Source organism: Sus scrofa, chromosome X (genome assembly GCF_054392235.1).
Source record: "Sus scrofa isolate SSC_HxYL_T2T_F1_AM1 chromosome X, Sscrofa_HxYL_maternal_Yorkshire_Landrace_v2.0, whole genome shotgun sequence".
NCBI classification, from domain to species: Eukaryota; Metazoa; Chordata; class Mammalia; order Artiodactyla; family Suidae; genus Sus; species Sus scrofa.
Window position 1 is genome coordinate 17052969 of NC_139401.1, and position 13497 is coordinate 17066465.

General features: G+C 47.2%; 1 protein-coding gene across 8 annotated transcripts in view; it reads left to right on the forward strand.

Moving 5' to 3' along the window:
* The first annotated feature begins 912 nt into the window (after positions 1 to 912).
* Positions 913 to 13497, forward strand: part of REPS2 (RALBP1 associated Eps domain containing 2) — a 245961-nt gene continuing 233376 nt past the window's right edge. For all 8 annotated transcript variants that reach the window (XM_021080774.2, XM_085008577.1, XM_085008575.1 and 5 more), the window contains exon 1: positions 913 to 1262. In XM_021080774.2, coding sequence (XP_020936433.1) covers positions 1029 to 1262 — 234 coding nt within the window. In that variant the 5' untranslated portion in view covers positions 913 to 1028. The remainder of the gene's footprint in view (positions 1263 to 13497) is intronic.

The following is a 13497-nucleotide window of genomic DNA, read 5'->3' on the forward strand; positions in this document are numbered from 1 at the left end:
CCTGGCCTGGGAATTTCCCCACATCACAAGCAACCCCCCCCACCATGTAGCGTTTTAGGGTGAAAGATCTATCTATTTATCTACCTTTCCATATCCCTTTATTAAAGCAAATTCTAAAATATACTTTTTATTAGTGCTTGTTCCTGGACTGATTTTTTTCCCTTGGGGTGGTTTTTCCCAGTCAGGCTTAATATGTGCAATTCTTCCCAGGACTTTTTCACTCCTATTAGTCTAGTATTTAACACTAACCGATATTATTCCTTTTGAAGGCTCAATTCCAGGTTTGATCCTTGTCTAAGAAAGTGTCCTAACCCTGTGGCCACCTTGAATAGTATGGGGAGTCACGGGGATCCTGTTCATGTGGGGATCTCTGCCCTCCAGCTTTTCAGGATGGAAGCAGTAATGTCATGGAAAAAGGGAAGCCTGATTTCCCATGCCTCGTCCGTTTCTGGGAAGGGCACGACATATCCTGGGCACTGCACTTGCTCCTACGTCCTAGGAAGAAAACATCTCAGCCTTCCCCGTCCCCTGAAAAGCGCCATTCTCCAGGTGGGTCTGGATGTCCCCCTTTCAAACCAGGGAGGAAAGCCAAAGAGATCCCTCTCGCACAGAGTGGACGCAGAACGGCGCTGGCTCATGCCCTCTGGGCCGGACTGCACCGGCCTGCGCCGGAGGTGCAGGTGACCCTCCGCGGGGCGGGCGGTGCGCCGAGTTAGTTACCTGGCTTGGCGCAGGCGGGGCGGGGCGGGGCGGGGCGGGGGCGGGGGCGGGGGCGGGGTCGAGGTGCGATCCCAGGCCCCGATTGGGCTGCGCCGCGCCTGTCTCCATGTGCCGCGCGGCGGAGGCACAACATTCAAGTCCGGGGGCGGGGCCGGCGCGCGCCGGGAGGAAGCGGCCGCGCGGCAGCTGCGGGGCGTGGGGGCGGTGGCGGCGGCGGCCAAGGCCGAGGCCGAGGCGGTGGAGGCTGTGGTGAAGGCGGCGGCGCCTCGGCTGGGGACGGTGCTCCGCTGGGCCCTCTTGCAGGCACCATGGAGACGGCGGCGGGTGGGGGCTGCGGCTCCGGACCGCCACTGCTGCTGAGCGAGGGCGAGCAGCAGTGCTACTCCGAGCTCTTCGCGCGCTGCGCCGGCGCCGCAGGCGGGGGCCCCGGTCTCGGGCCCCCTGAGGCCGCCAGAGCCGCCCCCGGCGCGGCCACAGCAGCGGCGGGCCCTGTGGCCGACCTGTTCCGGGCATCGCAGCTGCCTGCCGAGACGCTGCACCAGGTAGGTCCCCGCGCCCCTGCTCCTGTGGGTCTTTGGGGACCATTGGTACGGGGACAAGGGGGCGGGGTGGGGCGACAAGGCTGCCTACAGGCACCCCGCGGCCTCAGCCAAGTCGCAGAGAGGGGCTTCGCAGCCGGGAATGGCGGCGACGCCCTTGTTCCCTGGGGGACACCAGCCTCCTCCGCAGCTCAGCTCTGTTGGGTGCGCTCCCCATCTTCCTCTCCTGAGACGGACGGACACTCCTTCCCCTCCTCGGCCGTTTCTGGGGCTCTGCAGCCGCCCAGACCGAAAGTTTGCCTTGTTCTCGAAGTGGTGTTTGTTTTGGCTGGTGTCTGGTTTAACCTCTGCTCGCCGCTCTTGCCCTTGCCTCTGCTGGGTGGGTGGGCGCTCGGGTGCCCCGCAGGAATTGAACTTGAAGGGTGTGTGTGCGCCTGTAGGGCCGGGGGCCCAAGCCTGACTGTTGTTTGCCTTATGTACTGTTTGTAATATATGCGTATCTACTATGTATATTTGCCCACTAACGTATTTCTGAATATTAGCATTAAACTGGAAAGCCTAATGACACATTGCAGAACCAGGACACAGTGGCTGCGGGAGTACATCTGTCAAGGCAGAGCCAAGCTTCCTATTTAGGGATAGAGGTGGACCCCAGATGTCCATCGTGGAGGACAGTTGTAGTTTCCCTATTACCATTATTTGGACTTGAAATAGAATTGCAAAGTAATGTGTGTGATAGGCACCTCCTTTTGGCTGCTCCACACCTGAAAAAGGAGGAGGAAGGTGATGCGCAGTAGATGCTGGTTTTGTTTTGTGCTTTCCTTGGGGCTTGGAGAAAGACTACTTGATAACCCCTGTCTTTTGCTGTTATCTTCATGGTGATAAGATTCTTAGTATCAGGCCCCAAATGTGCAATGAAGCTTTTCTTAAAAGCTGGAGTCAGAAGGAAAGTTAACATTAGTTGTATATTTGGAGTGGGGGGTAGTATTTTATTTAATTGTATACATATATATTTTTTCTTTTTCCGCTGCACCCATGGGGAAGTTCCCAGGCCAGGGATTGAATCCAAGCCACAGACCTGCCATAGCTGCGGCAACGCTGGAACCTTAACCCACTGTGCTGGGCAGGGAATCGAACCCCGCAGCCATAGAAACAAGCTGGACCCTTAACCTGCTGCACCACAGTGGGGACTCTGGGGAGTGGTATTTTAAAATACAGTTCCAAAGGAGTACTGGGGTTTCGTGGTGGTTCACTTTTGCAAATATCATCATGTTTGTAGAGTTTTTTTTTAATCCCTTAAGACCGCATTTATACTGCTGGAGCATGCATATGCCTGTTTGTGAGCATAACTTTAGCCATTCCGTAATCTCTCACCTTCCCGAATTCAAGATTTCTGAAAATATGCCATGTCTCTTAAGAAGTCCTTGCTGAGTAGACAGTTCTGCCTCTGCTCTTGAGCTCAGCCAGGTAGAGGAAAAGTCACTATCTTTTTTTTTTTTTTTTTTTTTTTTTTTTTTTTTTTTTGTCTTTTTGCTATTTCTTGGGCCGCTCCCGCGCCATAGGGAGGTTCCCAGGCTAGGGGTGGAATCGGAGCTTTAGCCGCCGGCCTACACCAACAGCCACAGCAACACGGGATCTGAGCCGCGTCTGCAACCTACACCACAGCTCACTGGCAACGCCGGATCGTTAACCCACTGAGCAAGGGCAGGGACCGAACCCGCAACCTCATGGTTCCTAGTCGGATTCGTTAACCACTGCGCCACGACAGGAACTCCACAGTCACTGTCTTAAAACACAAACCATGGCTATTACATGAGGGTCTCAGAATTCTCCCAAGCATAATAAATTTATTAAATTCTGTTGCTGCTTCTCAACTGAAATGACTGAGACTACACAGCCAGTAAGTGACAGCTGGGCACCTGTTAAGGCTTATTTTGTTGTCAGTAACATATGGAGTGTGATAAGAGATGGTGGGCATGTTAAATCTGAATTATGTTGGTTGACTTATCTTAGAAGTTAGGGAGAGGCCTTTCCTGGTGTTAGAACCCACACTCCCTTGAGGTGTTTAAGATTTGGAAAAAACAAGGGCTTACTGTCTAGCACAGGGACCTATGTCCGATCTCTTGGGATAGACCATGATGGAAAAAAAAGTATATATATGTATGACTGAATCACTTTGCTCTACAACAGAAATTAGCACAGCATTGTAAATCAACTATAATTAAAAAAAACCCTAAAAAATAAAAAGATTTGAAAAGAACTTGGGAATTCCTTTGTATCTCAGTGGGTTCAGGATCCAGCGTTGTCACTGCTGTGGTTCTGGTTACTGCTGTGGCAAGGCTTTAGTCCCTGGCCCGGGAATTTCTCTGGGCCATTGGCACAGACAAAAAAAAGGTTTAAAAGGAACTCAAGGCACAGTGCCTTTGTATGAATGAGATTATATTCTTTTTTTTTCTTTTCTTTCTTTCTTTTTTTTTTTTCTTTGCTTTTTAGGGCTGTACCCAAGGCATATGGAGGTTCTCAGGCTATGGGTCCAGTCGGAGCTGCTGCTGGCCTACACCACAGCTCACGGCAACGCCAGATCCTTAACCCACTGAGCAAGGGCAGGGACCAAACCCGCCACCTCATGGTTCCTAGTCGGATTCGTTAACCACTGCGCCACGATGGGAACTCCAAGAGATTATATTCTTGATGTCTCGTTGACACCTGCTTGTGAGAGATGCTGGTGAAAGGGGACATCCCTAGAATATTGCTTGTAGGAAATCTCTCAGAGCTTTAAAGCTCCCTTATTCAGCCCAGCAAAACAAAGTGCATCTTTCCCGATTAACCTAACATAGTGCAGTAATCCAGTATTCTTTGTACAGGTGAAAATGAACTTCAAGGCATCCTGGACAGAGAAATGTAATCAGAAGAGGTTCAAAAGAAAGAAGAGGTTCAAACAAAACCAGCAGCCACCTAATTTTTACCATCTACCTTGGTGGTGTGTGGTGTGGTGTGTCTGGGTGTGTGTACACGCATGCATACTCCATTTATCTTGATTTGCACTACTCCATGCTTGTATTAACCTTTCTTTAAAACAGATGTAGATGTTTTTAGCCTTTCCTTGTTAAACAGGAAGGCTAAAGTTTAATTAAGTGGCCCAACAGGTATAACTGCCCAAATTATGGAGGCACTAACTAGCCCTGGTAGTTTCTATGGTAACAGTAAGATTTTTTTTTTTCTTTTTAATAAGCATACAGTTAAGATTACCATAGTGTTCCAGGAAGGGTGAAAATCTTACCTAAAGTAAATGTTCTTTAAAAAGGCTTAATTTTGTCTCCTCCTTGGAATAAAATAAGCTACTACATCTGTTAATTTGTTGTGGAAGTGAGCTATCTTAGGGTTTTTTTTTCCCAGTTGAAATTATATATATATATATATATATATATATATATATTTTTTTTTTGTCTTTTTGCCATTTCTTAGGCCGCTCCCACGGCATATGGAGAGTCCCAGGCTAGGGGTCGAATCGGAGCTGTAGCCACCGGCTGTGCCAGAGCCACATCAGATCTGAGCCGCGTCTGCGACCTACACCACAGCTCACGGCAACATCGGATCCTTAACCCACTGAGCAAGGCCAGGGATCAAACCCACAACCTCATGGTTCCTAGTCGGATTCGTTAACCAATGAGCCACGACGGTAACTCCTATAGATATATTTTTATGGCTGCACCAGTGACATATGGAAGTTCCTGGGCCAGGGATTGAATCTGAGCCCCAGCTGTTGTGACCTATGCTGCGGGGGTGGCAACTCCGGATCCTTTAATCCACTGTGCTGGGCCAGGGATCGAACGCATGCCGACACAGAGACAAGGCAGATTATTAACCCACTGTGCCACAGTGGAAACTCCACTTTTTTTCTTTTTCTTTTTAGGGTCACACCGAGGCATATGGAAGTTCCCAGTCTAGGGTTGAATTGGAGCCACAGCTGCTGGCCTACACCACAGCCACAGCAACACCAGATCTGAGTTGCCTCCCTGACCTACGCTGCAGCTTGTAGCAAGGTCGGATACTTACCCCACTTAGTGAGGCCAGAGATCGAACCTGCATCCTCCTGGATCCTAGTCTGGTTCCTAACCCGTTGAGCCACAATGGGAACTCTTCCATTTTTTTTTTTTAAAGTAGACTTTTATCTCTCTCTCTCTCTTTCTTTTTTTGTGATTAAGCCTGTAGAATGTGGAAGTTCCTGGGCCAGGGGTTGAAATTTAGCCGCTGCAGTGACAGCGCTGAATCCTTAACCTGCTTTGCCACAGGAGAACTCCCTAAAAGACTTCTCTTTTCAGAGCAGTTTTAGGTTCACGGCAAAATTGAGGGGAATGTATGGAGAGTTCCCATGTATATCCTGGACCCACGTGTACCCATCCTCCTCCGTTATCAACACTCCCACCAGCCCAGCGTGGTACAGTTTTTACAGTTGTTGACCTGCGTTGGCATATCGTAATCACCTAGAGACTGTAGTTTACACTATGGTTCATTCTTGATGATGTATTTTTTTTGGGTTTGGACACATGTTTCCATCATTGTGGTATCTTACAGAGTAGTTTCACTGCCTTAAAAGTACTTATTCATCCCTTGCTCTCACTCCCAACCCCTGGCAATCACTGATTTTTTTATGTCTCCAGAGTTTTGCCTTTTTAAGGATGTGATATAGTTGGAATCACAGTATGTAATCTTTTCAGATGGGCTTCTTTCATTTAGCGATATGCACTTAAGATGCCTCCATTTTTTTTTTTCATAGTTTGAGGCTTTCCTTCTTGTTAGTGCTGAATGATATTCCATGGTCTGGGTTTACCACAGTTTATCCATTCATGATCTGGAGGACATCTTGGTTGCTTTCAGGTTTTGGCAATTATTGGATAAAGTTGTTGTAAACATTCGTGTACACTTAAGTTTTCAACCCCTTTTGGGTAAATATTCATAAGCGCGATTGCTGGATCACATGGTAGAGGAGTGTGTTTCGTTTTGTTGGAAACTGCCAAACTGTCTTAAAGAAAGAAAGAAAAAGAAAAAAGTAAAACAAAGCTGTAAGAAGTAGGGGATATTTTGGAGTTCCTGTCGTGGCTCAGTGGTTAACAAATCTGACCAGCATCTATGAGGACACAGGTTCCATCCCTGGCCTTGCTCAGTGGGTTAAGGATCTGGTGTTGCCGTGAGCTGTGATGTAGGTCGCAGATGCAGCTCAGATCCCACATTGCTGTGGCTCTCGCGTAGGCTGGCAGCTACAGCTCTGATTGGACCCCTAGCCTGGGAACCTCCATATACCATGGGTGTGGCCCTAAAAAGACAAAAAACAAAAAACAAAACAAAACAAAAACCCCAGTAGGGGATATTTTAAAAACTCCTACATGTGGCCTCACCTTTGGGAAGAAGTCATATTTAAAGGTTTTCTTGGAGTTCTCCTTTGAAATAGCAGGTGAAAGGCTCTGACGTTGTCACTGTAGTGGCTTGGGTGCTGCTGTGATGCTGGTTTGCTCCCTGGTCCACAAACTTCCACATGCCTTGGGTCTGGCCAAAAAAAAAAAAAAATAAATAAAAATAAAGGTTTTCTTGTAATTCTTTGAAGCAACTGTTGAATCATTAAAAAAAAAACAAAAACTATAGGTAAAAGACAAAATTCTTGTTAACTTTTTCCAGTTGCTGTATTATTGGCCAGAACATTTTTCTTTTTACAGCTGCATCCGTGGCGTATGGAAGTTCCCTGGCTGGGGTTGAATTGGAGCTATAGCTGAGGCCTATACCACAGCCACGGCAACACCAGATCCCAGCCGCATCTGCGACCTACTGCAGCATTGCCAGATCCTCAATCCACTGAGCAAGACCAGGGATTGAACAGGCATCCTCACGGACACTATATTGGGTTCTTAACCTGCTGAGCCACAATAGGAACTCCAGAATTTTTTTAAAATGCAAATTAAACAGTTTTCTATTTTTACATCGTTATATCCTATCCCTTTGTAGCATATGCTTTAGGGAGATAGAGGCCTGCATGCTAAAACAGTAATCTGGAATATGTGCTGTTTGAGATAGTGTTTTTTTTTTTTTTTTTCCCTTTTGTAAAAGAGCATGAATGCCAGCACATATGAAGTTCCAGAGCCAAACCATTGTCTGGTTAGGAGGAGGACTTTTGAGGAGTTCTTTTGTGGTGCAGCGGGTTAAGGATCTGGTGTTGTCACTGCAAAGCAGCTTGGGTTGCTGCATTGGCGGGAGCTTGATTCCTGGCCTGGGAACTTTCACGTGCCTTTGGTGAGGCCAAATAAACTAAAAAAGTCAAAAGGGAGTTCCCGTCGTGGCGCAGTGGTTAACGAATCCGACTAGGAACCATGAGGTTGTGGGTTCGGTCCTTGCCCTTGCTCAGTGGGTTAAGGATCCGGCGTTGCCGTGAGCTGTGGTGTAGGTTGCAGATGCGGCTGGGATCCTGCGTTGCTGTGGTTCTGGCGTAGGCCGGTGGCTACAGCTCCGATTCGACCCCTGGCCTGGGAACCTCCATATGCCGCGGGAGCGGCCCAAGAAATAGCAAAAAAAAAAAGACAAAAAAAAAAAAAAAGTCAAAAGGAGGACATTTATGGAGTTCCTGGTGGACTAGCAGGTTAAGGATCTGGCATTCTAGCATTGTAACTGCTGTGGTGTGAGTTCTATCCCTGGCTGGGAAACTTTCACATGCCAAGGGTACAGCCCCCCACCCCCCCCAAAAAGAGGATATTTGTATGATAGTCATTTGTTAACTCTGTTATAAAAAAAATTTCAGGATTTCCCTTCGTGGCTCAGTGGTTAACCCAGCTAGGATCCATGAGGATGCGGGTTTGATCCCTGGCCTCGCTTAGTGGGTTAAGGATCCTGCGTTGCTGTGGCTGTGGTGTAGGCTGACAGCTGTAGCTCCAGTTCGACCTCTAGCCTGGGAACCTCCGTACGCTGCAGGTGCGGCCCTAAAAAGCAAAACAAAACAAAACAAAACAAAACAAAACTCAGATGTGCCAAATTAGAGAATTACCCAACAAATAACTAAATAACTGTACCTGCTACTGAGCATAAGCAGAAAGAGCTCAATTAGTTCCAAAGTTTCCTGTGATCCCTTCTCTGGCCCTTTGCCCTTCCCTCCTCACCCCAGGAGTTACTACTGTCCTGAATTTGATGCGCTTGACTTGAAAATTTTTTGTACTTTTACTATTTGTGTATGTATATATGTGTGTGTGAGTGTGTGTGCATACATATATACACACACGTCACTAAAGTGATAAATTGGTTTGCATGGCTTTTCAGCGGAGTGTGAGGCGTACGGCACCGTGTGAGCTTCTGCAACTTGCCTTTCCTCTCCGTGTTCGGGTTTTGAGGTTCATCCTTGTTGACGCCCGTAGCTCCAGCTCATTTCCGTTTCCTTTGAAAACAGTCTTCACTACCTGTTCTTACAGTGACTCCTTAGTTTATGGCGCTGCAGAGACCTTGATGGGGACAGAAAGTAGGCGGCATTTTTCTTTATTTATATAGAACGTCACTTGACTGGGGGACTGTTGTCAGCACTTAGGACCATTACAGATGCCTTTATAGACAGCGAAAAGCACACTGATGCTCTTAAGAGTGTGGGAGGACCTTACTTGATTAGGCTTTCATAGGCTGGCTTTTTTCTCATTTTTTTAAAATGATTTTTATTTTTGTCCGTTATAGCTGGTTTGCATTTTCTCATTTTTTTTAAAAATGGGAAATCTCAAGCCAACAAATAGACTAATACATTAAACTCCTCCACACTTGCCACCCCTGCTTAGTAACCATCGCTACAGGGTCCGTTCCATTCTCTCTGCTTTCCTAGCTTTGTTCCCTGTTCCCTTTATTATCCTGCAGCAAGTCTTGGACATCATATAATTCAAAGGGTTTATCTTTAAGAAAGGAACCTGGGGGTAGTGGGAGGAAACGGCTACATGCAGGGCATTAATACTGGTGATTTATGGTTAAATGGCAAGAGTGGGTGATGGTTCCGTATCATTGAGCCATGGTTTGAGTACTGAATTAAAATAAATCAGTTTGTGGAGTTCCTGTTGTGGCTCAGCAGGTTGTGAACCCGACTAGTATCTGTGATGTTGCGGGTTCAATCCCTCGCCCCGCTCAGTGGGTTAAGGATCTGGCGTTGCCGGGAGCTGTGGTATAGGTCACAGATGTGGCTCGGATCCTGGGTTGCTGTGGCTGTGGTGTAGGCCGGTGCCTACAGCTCCAGTTCGACCCCAAGCCTGGGAACTTCTGTATGCCATGGGTGAGGCCCTGAAAAGCCAAAAAAAAAAAAAAAAAAATCAGTTGGGGAATCCAATAGGAAGCTCGACAAAGTAACAAAGTGAAGACTAGAAATAAAAGGTGGATTTGAACATTGTCCTAGTTTCACAGTTATAATGGGGACTGCCCTACTTTAAGCGTAAAGAAAATTGGTTTTGAGGAAATCTGGAGTTATTTTGCTAATTAGTGGTAACTTTCCTTTCTAGGTTTTTTTTTGAACTTTGTCTCTGTTTCGTAAGGGCAAGTGTCTAGTATTTTGTATTTATGTCATTCTGTTCTTCAGTACATGTCTAGTGGTGGGCAGCTAACTGTCTTAGTCCCTTCGGGCTGCTGTAACAAAACATCACAGATTGAGTGCCTTATAGACAGCAGACATTCATTGCTAACAGTTTTGGAGGCTGGGAGTCCAAGGTCAAGGCGCTGGCATGGTCGCCTTCTGGTAAGGGTGCCCTTCTAGGTTCACAGCCAGTACCTTCTCGCTGTGTCCTCACATGGTAGAAAAGGCTAGAGAGCTCTCTGGAGCCTCTTTTTTTTTTTTTTTTTTTTTTTTGGTCTTTTCTAGGGCTGCACCCGCGGCATATGGCGGTTCCCAGGCTAGGGGTCCAATTGGAGCTGTAGCCACCAGCCGACACCACAGCCACAGTAACACGGGATCCGAGCTGCGTCTGTGACCTACACCACAGCTCACGGCAACACCGGATCCTTAACCCACTGAGCAAGGCCAGGGATCGAACCCGCAACCTCATGGTTCCTAGTCGGATTCGTTCACCACTGAACCACAACGGGAACTCCTTTTTTTAAATTATTGTTATTACTATTATTATTATTATTATTTTTGTAATGGAGCCTCTTTTGTACAGTGCTCATCTCCCTCAGGAGGGCTCCATCTGAGGGCCTCAGCACTTCCCAGAGGCCCCACCTCCTCTCTCTCTTTCTGTTGTCCATGCCAGTGGCATGCCGAAGTTCCTGGGCCAGAGCTCAAACCTGAGCCATGGCAGTGACAATGCCCAATGGAACCTTAACCGCTCAGCCACCCAGAGAAATCCGGCTCCACCTTCTTATAGTGTCACCTTGGGCATTAGGATTTCAACATTTGATTTTGAGGGGGACACACCTATTCAGACCACAGCAGCAACTAACCAGCCTGGGTCGCTCAGGACTGAGTTGTTCCCTATGGGATGGGACTTTGGTTTTCAAACCAAGACAGTCGCAGGCAAACTGGGATGGTGCATGAGTGAGCTGGTGCTCTGTAATGAATTTCCAGAAATACAGATTGCAGCTTAGTACAACGCATATTGTTACTCATTGTTTCTGTGGCTTAACTGGGTCCTCCGCTCATGGTTTCCAAGGCTGAAATCAAGGCGTTGGTTAGGTGGCATTCCTTTTTACCTCTTGGGGACGTCTTCCAAGCTCACGTCGTTGTTGGTAATTTTCAGTCCCTTGTGATTTTAGGACCAGAGCCCTCAGCTCGTCGAGGCCACCTGCAGTTCCCTGTCACGTGGTCCTCTCCAAAGGTGGTCCAGACCAGGGCTGTTTGCCAGGCGATTCTCCTTCTCCAGTCAGCTGAGATGAGCGACATCCCATCACTTTTGCTGTGTTCTGTTTTTTAAAAAATTAATTAATTAATTTTCATATGACTCAATGAAATTACTACGTTTATAGTTGTACCATGGTCGTCGCAACCCAGTTTTATAGCATTTCCATCCCAAACCCCCAGCGCATCCCCCCACCCCCCTGCCATATTCTGTTGATTTGAAGAAAGTAACAGGTGCTGCCTGCACTCAGGGCGGGAGGATTATACCAAAGCAGAGACCAGGAAGTGAGAATCATGGGGAGGGGTCACTTGGGTTCTTTCCACCATATTTGCTTCCAGAGTTTTTTGAAGTAGAAAATTATTCTAGTTAGCTTTGAGGGGTCAGAATAGATTCATTTTTGCTCAGCCACCCATTTCAAATGGGTTTATCTTTTTAGAAAACATTTTCATGCATAATTCATTTTCTTATGCCCCATAGGACTGGCAAATAAATACCTTCTTAGGTATTATTTTAGTCTTTGGGCAATTTGTTTTTCCTCCTTTTTTTTTTTTTTTTTTGTCTTTTCAGGGCCGCACTTGCAGCATATGGAGGTTCCCAGGCTAGGGGTCTAATTGGAGCTATAGCTGCTGGCCTATAGAGCCACAGCAATGCCAGATACGAGCCACGTCTGTGACCTACACCACAGCTCACGGCAACGCCGGATCCTTGACCCACTGAGCAAGGCCAGGGATCAAACCCGTAACCTCATGGTTCCTAGTTGGATTTGTTTCTGCTTCGTCACGATGGGGAACTCCTGTTTTTCCTCTTAACTAGTAGCAGGCAAGGAAAAGAAATGGAAAAGCAGATGTGAATACTATAAAGCAGGCCTTTTTAACCTGGGTCCAGCTTCTATGATGCATTGTAGGCAACAAACCACAGTAGTATTAGCAGTTACTGTGACTTGATCACTCGTGGAAGTTTTTTTTGTTTTTGTTTTTTTGGCTGCGCCTGTGGCATGCAGACGTTCCTGGGGCAGGGATGGAACCCTTGCTACAGCAGTGACCTGAGCTGCGGCAGCGACAACACAGGATCCTTAACCTGCTGAGCTAGAATTTTTAGAATCATGTTATAATTGTCGCATGCATTTCAATGGTAATTTACAGTGGTTTAGACACACTGGCTGATCTTATGACTGCGTTAATAAACACATGTATTTCCACCACAAAGTTGTTTTTTTTTATATTTTGATAGCTATAGTTCAGTATATTTTGTTTATAATCCTTTGTATTTTAAGGATTTACTTCTATGCATTTAAAAACATTGCACCGAGAGGAGGCAGGCCGTGCCAGGGGGTATAGCACAAACACTTAAGATGCCCTGCTTGGAAGAGCTGCGAGGTGTCTAGAAATTCCAGTTCTTTGTAGCTCACTGTTTCCAAAGTCAGAATGGTAGCAGCACTGCTGGCAAGCCTGGGTCAGGAATGAGCTTCCTTCAGGCTGTTGTGGTCCCTGCCCCCTCTCCCCACTGTCCTGTGAGGGGGACGGAAGCCCAGAGTGAATGGATGCTCAGCGGCTTCCTCCAGGACCTTGCCCTCCAGGCCCTGCCACATTCCCTCCCGGCTCTGAACCCTGTCTGCCCTGGACTTTTCTGTCTGCCTTCTCTCAACTCTACTTCACTCCGGAGAGCCCCTCTGGAGCACCTGCCCACTGGCCGTTGGGCCTGTTTTGCTTACCACTATGTCTCTATTTCCGAGGCTGGCTAGAACCCGCTCGTAAGAAAGAGTGATTTTTCCAGACTGGAGAAACTCAGCCATCCTCATAGTTTACTTCAGGACGGGGAGAGGCTATTAATATTAGGCTAGTAGTGGAGTTCCCTTGTGGCTCAGCAGGTTAAGGGTTGGGCGTTGTCAGTGCAGGGGCTTGGGTCACTACTCTGGGGTGGGTTTGATCCCTTGCCCAGGAACCTCCACATGCCCTGGGCACGCCCCCCCCCCCCCCCAGAAAGGCCAAAAAAAGGCAAAACGAACCAACAAACCCCCAGGCAACCCCCACCCCAGATAGGAAGCTAGGAGTAAATGTTTGCTTTGACTTGACTCATTTGTAACGCTTTACGGTGGGTTTACAGAAAAGTAGCTTTGTTCAGCTTCCTGGGGGTAATTAGATGTTTCACCTTTGTTAATTTCCCAACTGATTGAAGCAAATCCCATAAATGCTGGCAATTAAGAATTGTCTTTGTTGTTGTTGTTTTTTTTTTTTTTAATTGGGCTTTCTTAAATGTGTAGTGTTTGTCTCTCATACCTTCAAAAGAACATGTTTAGGACAGGGATCTCTTTCTTTCTCCCTTAGTTCAGGGTCAGCCTTGTGAAAAACAGATGATTATGCATGAACAGCTTTTTGCCCCTGGAGATGTTTACTGTGCTTGCCTTTTGA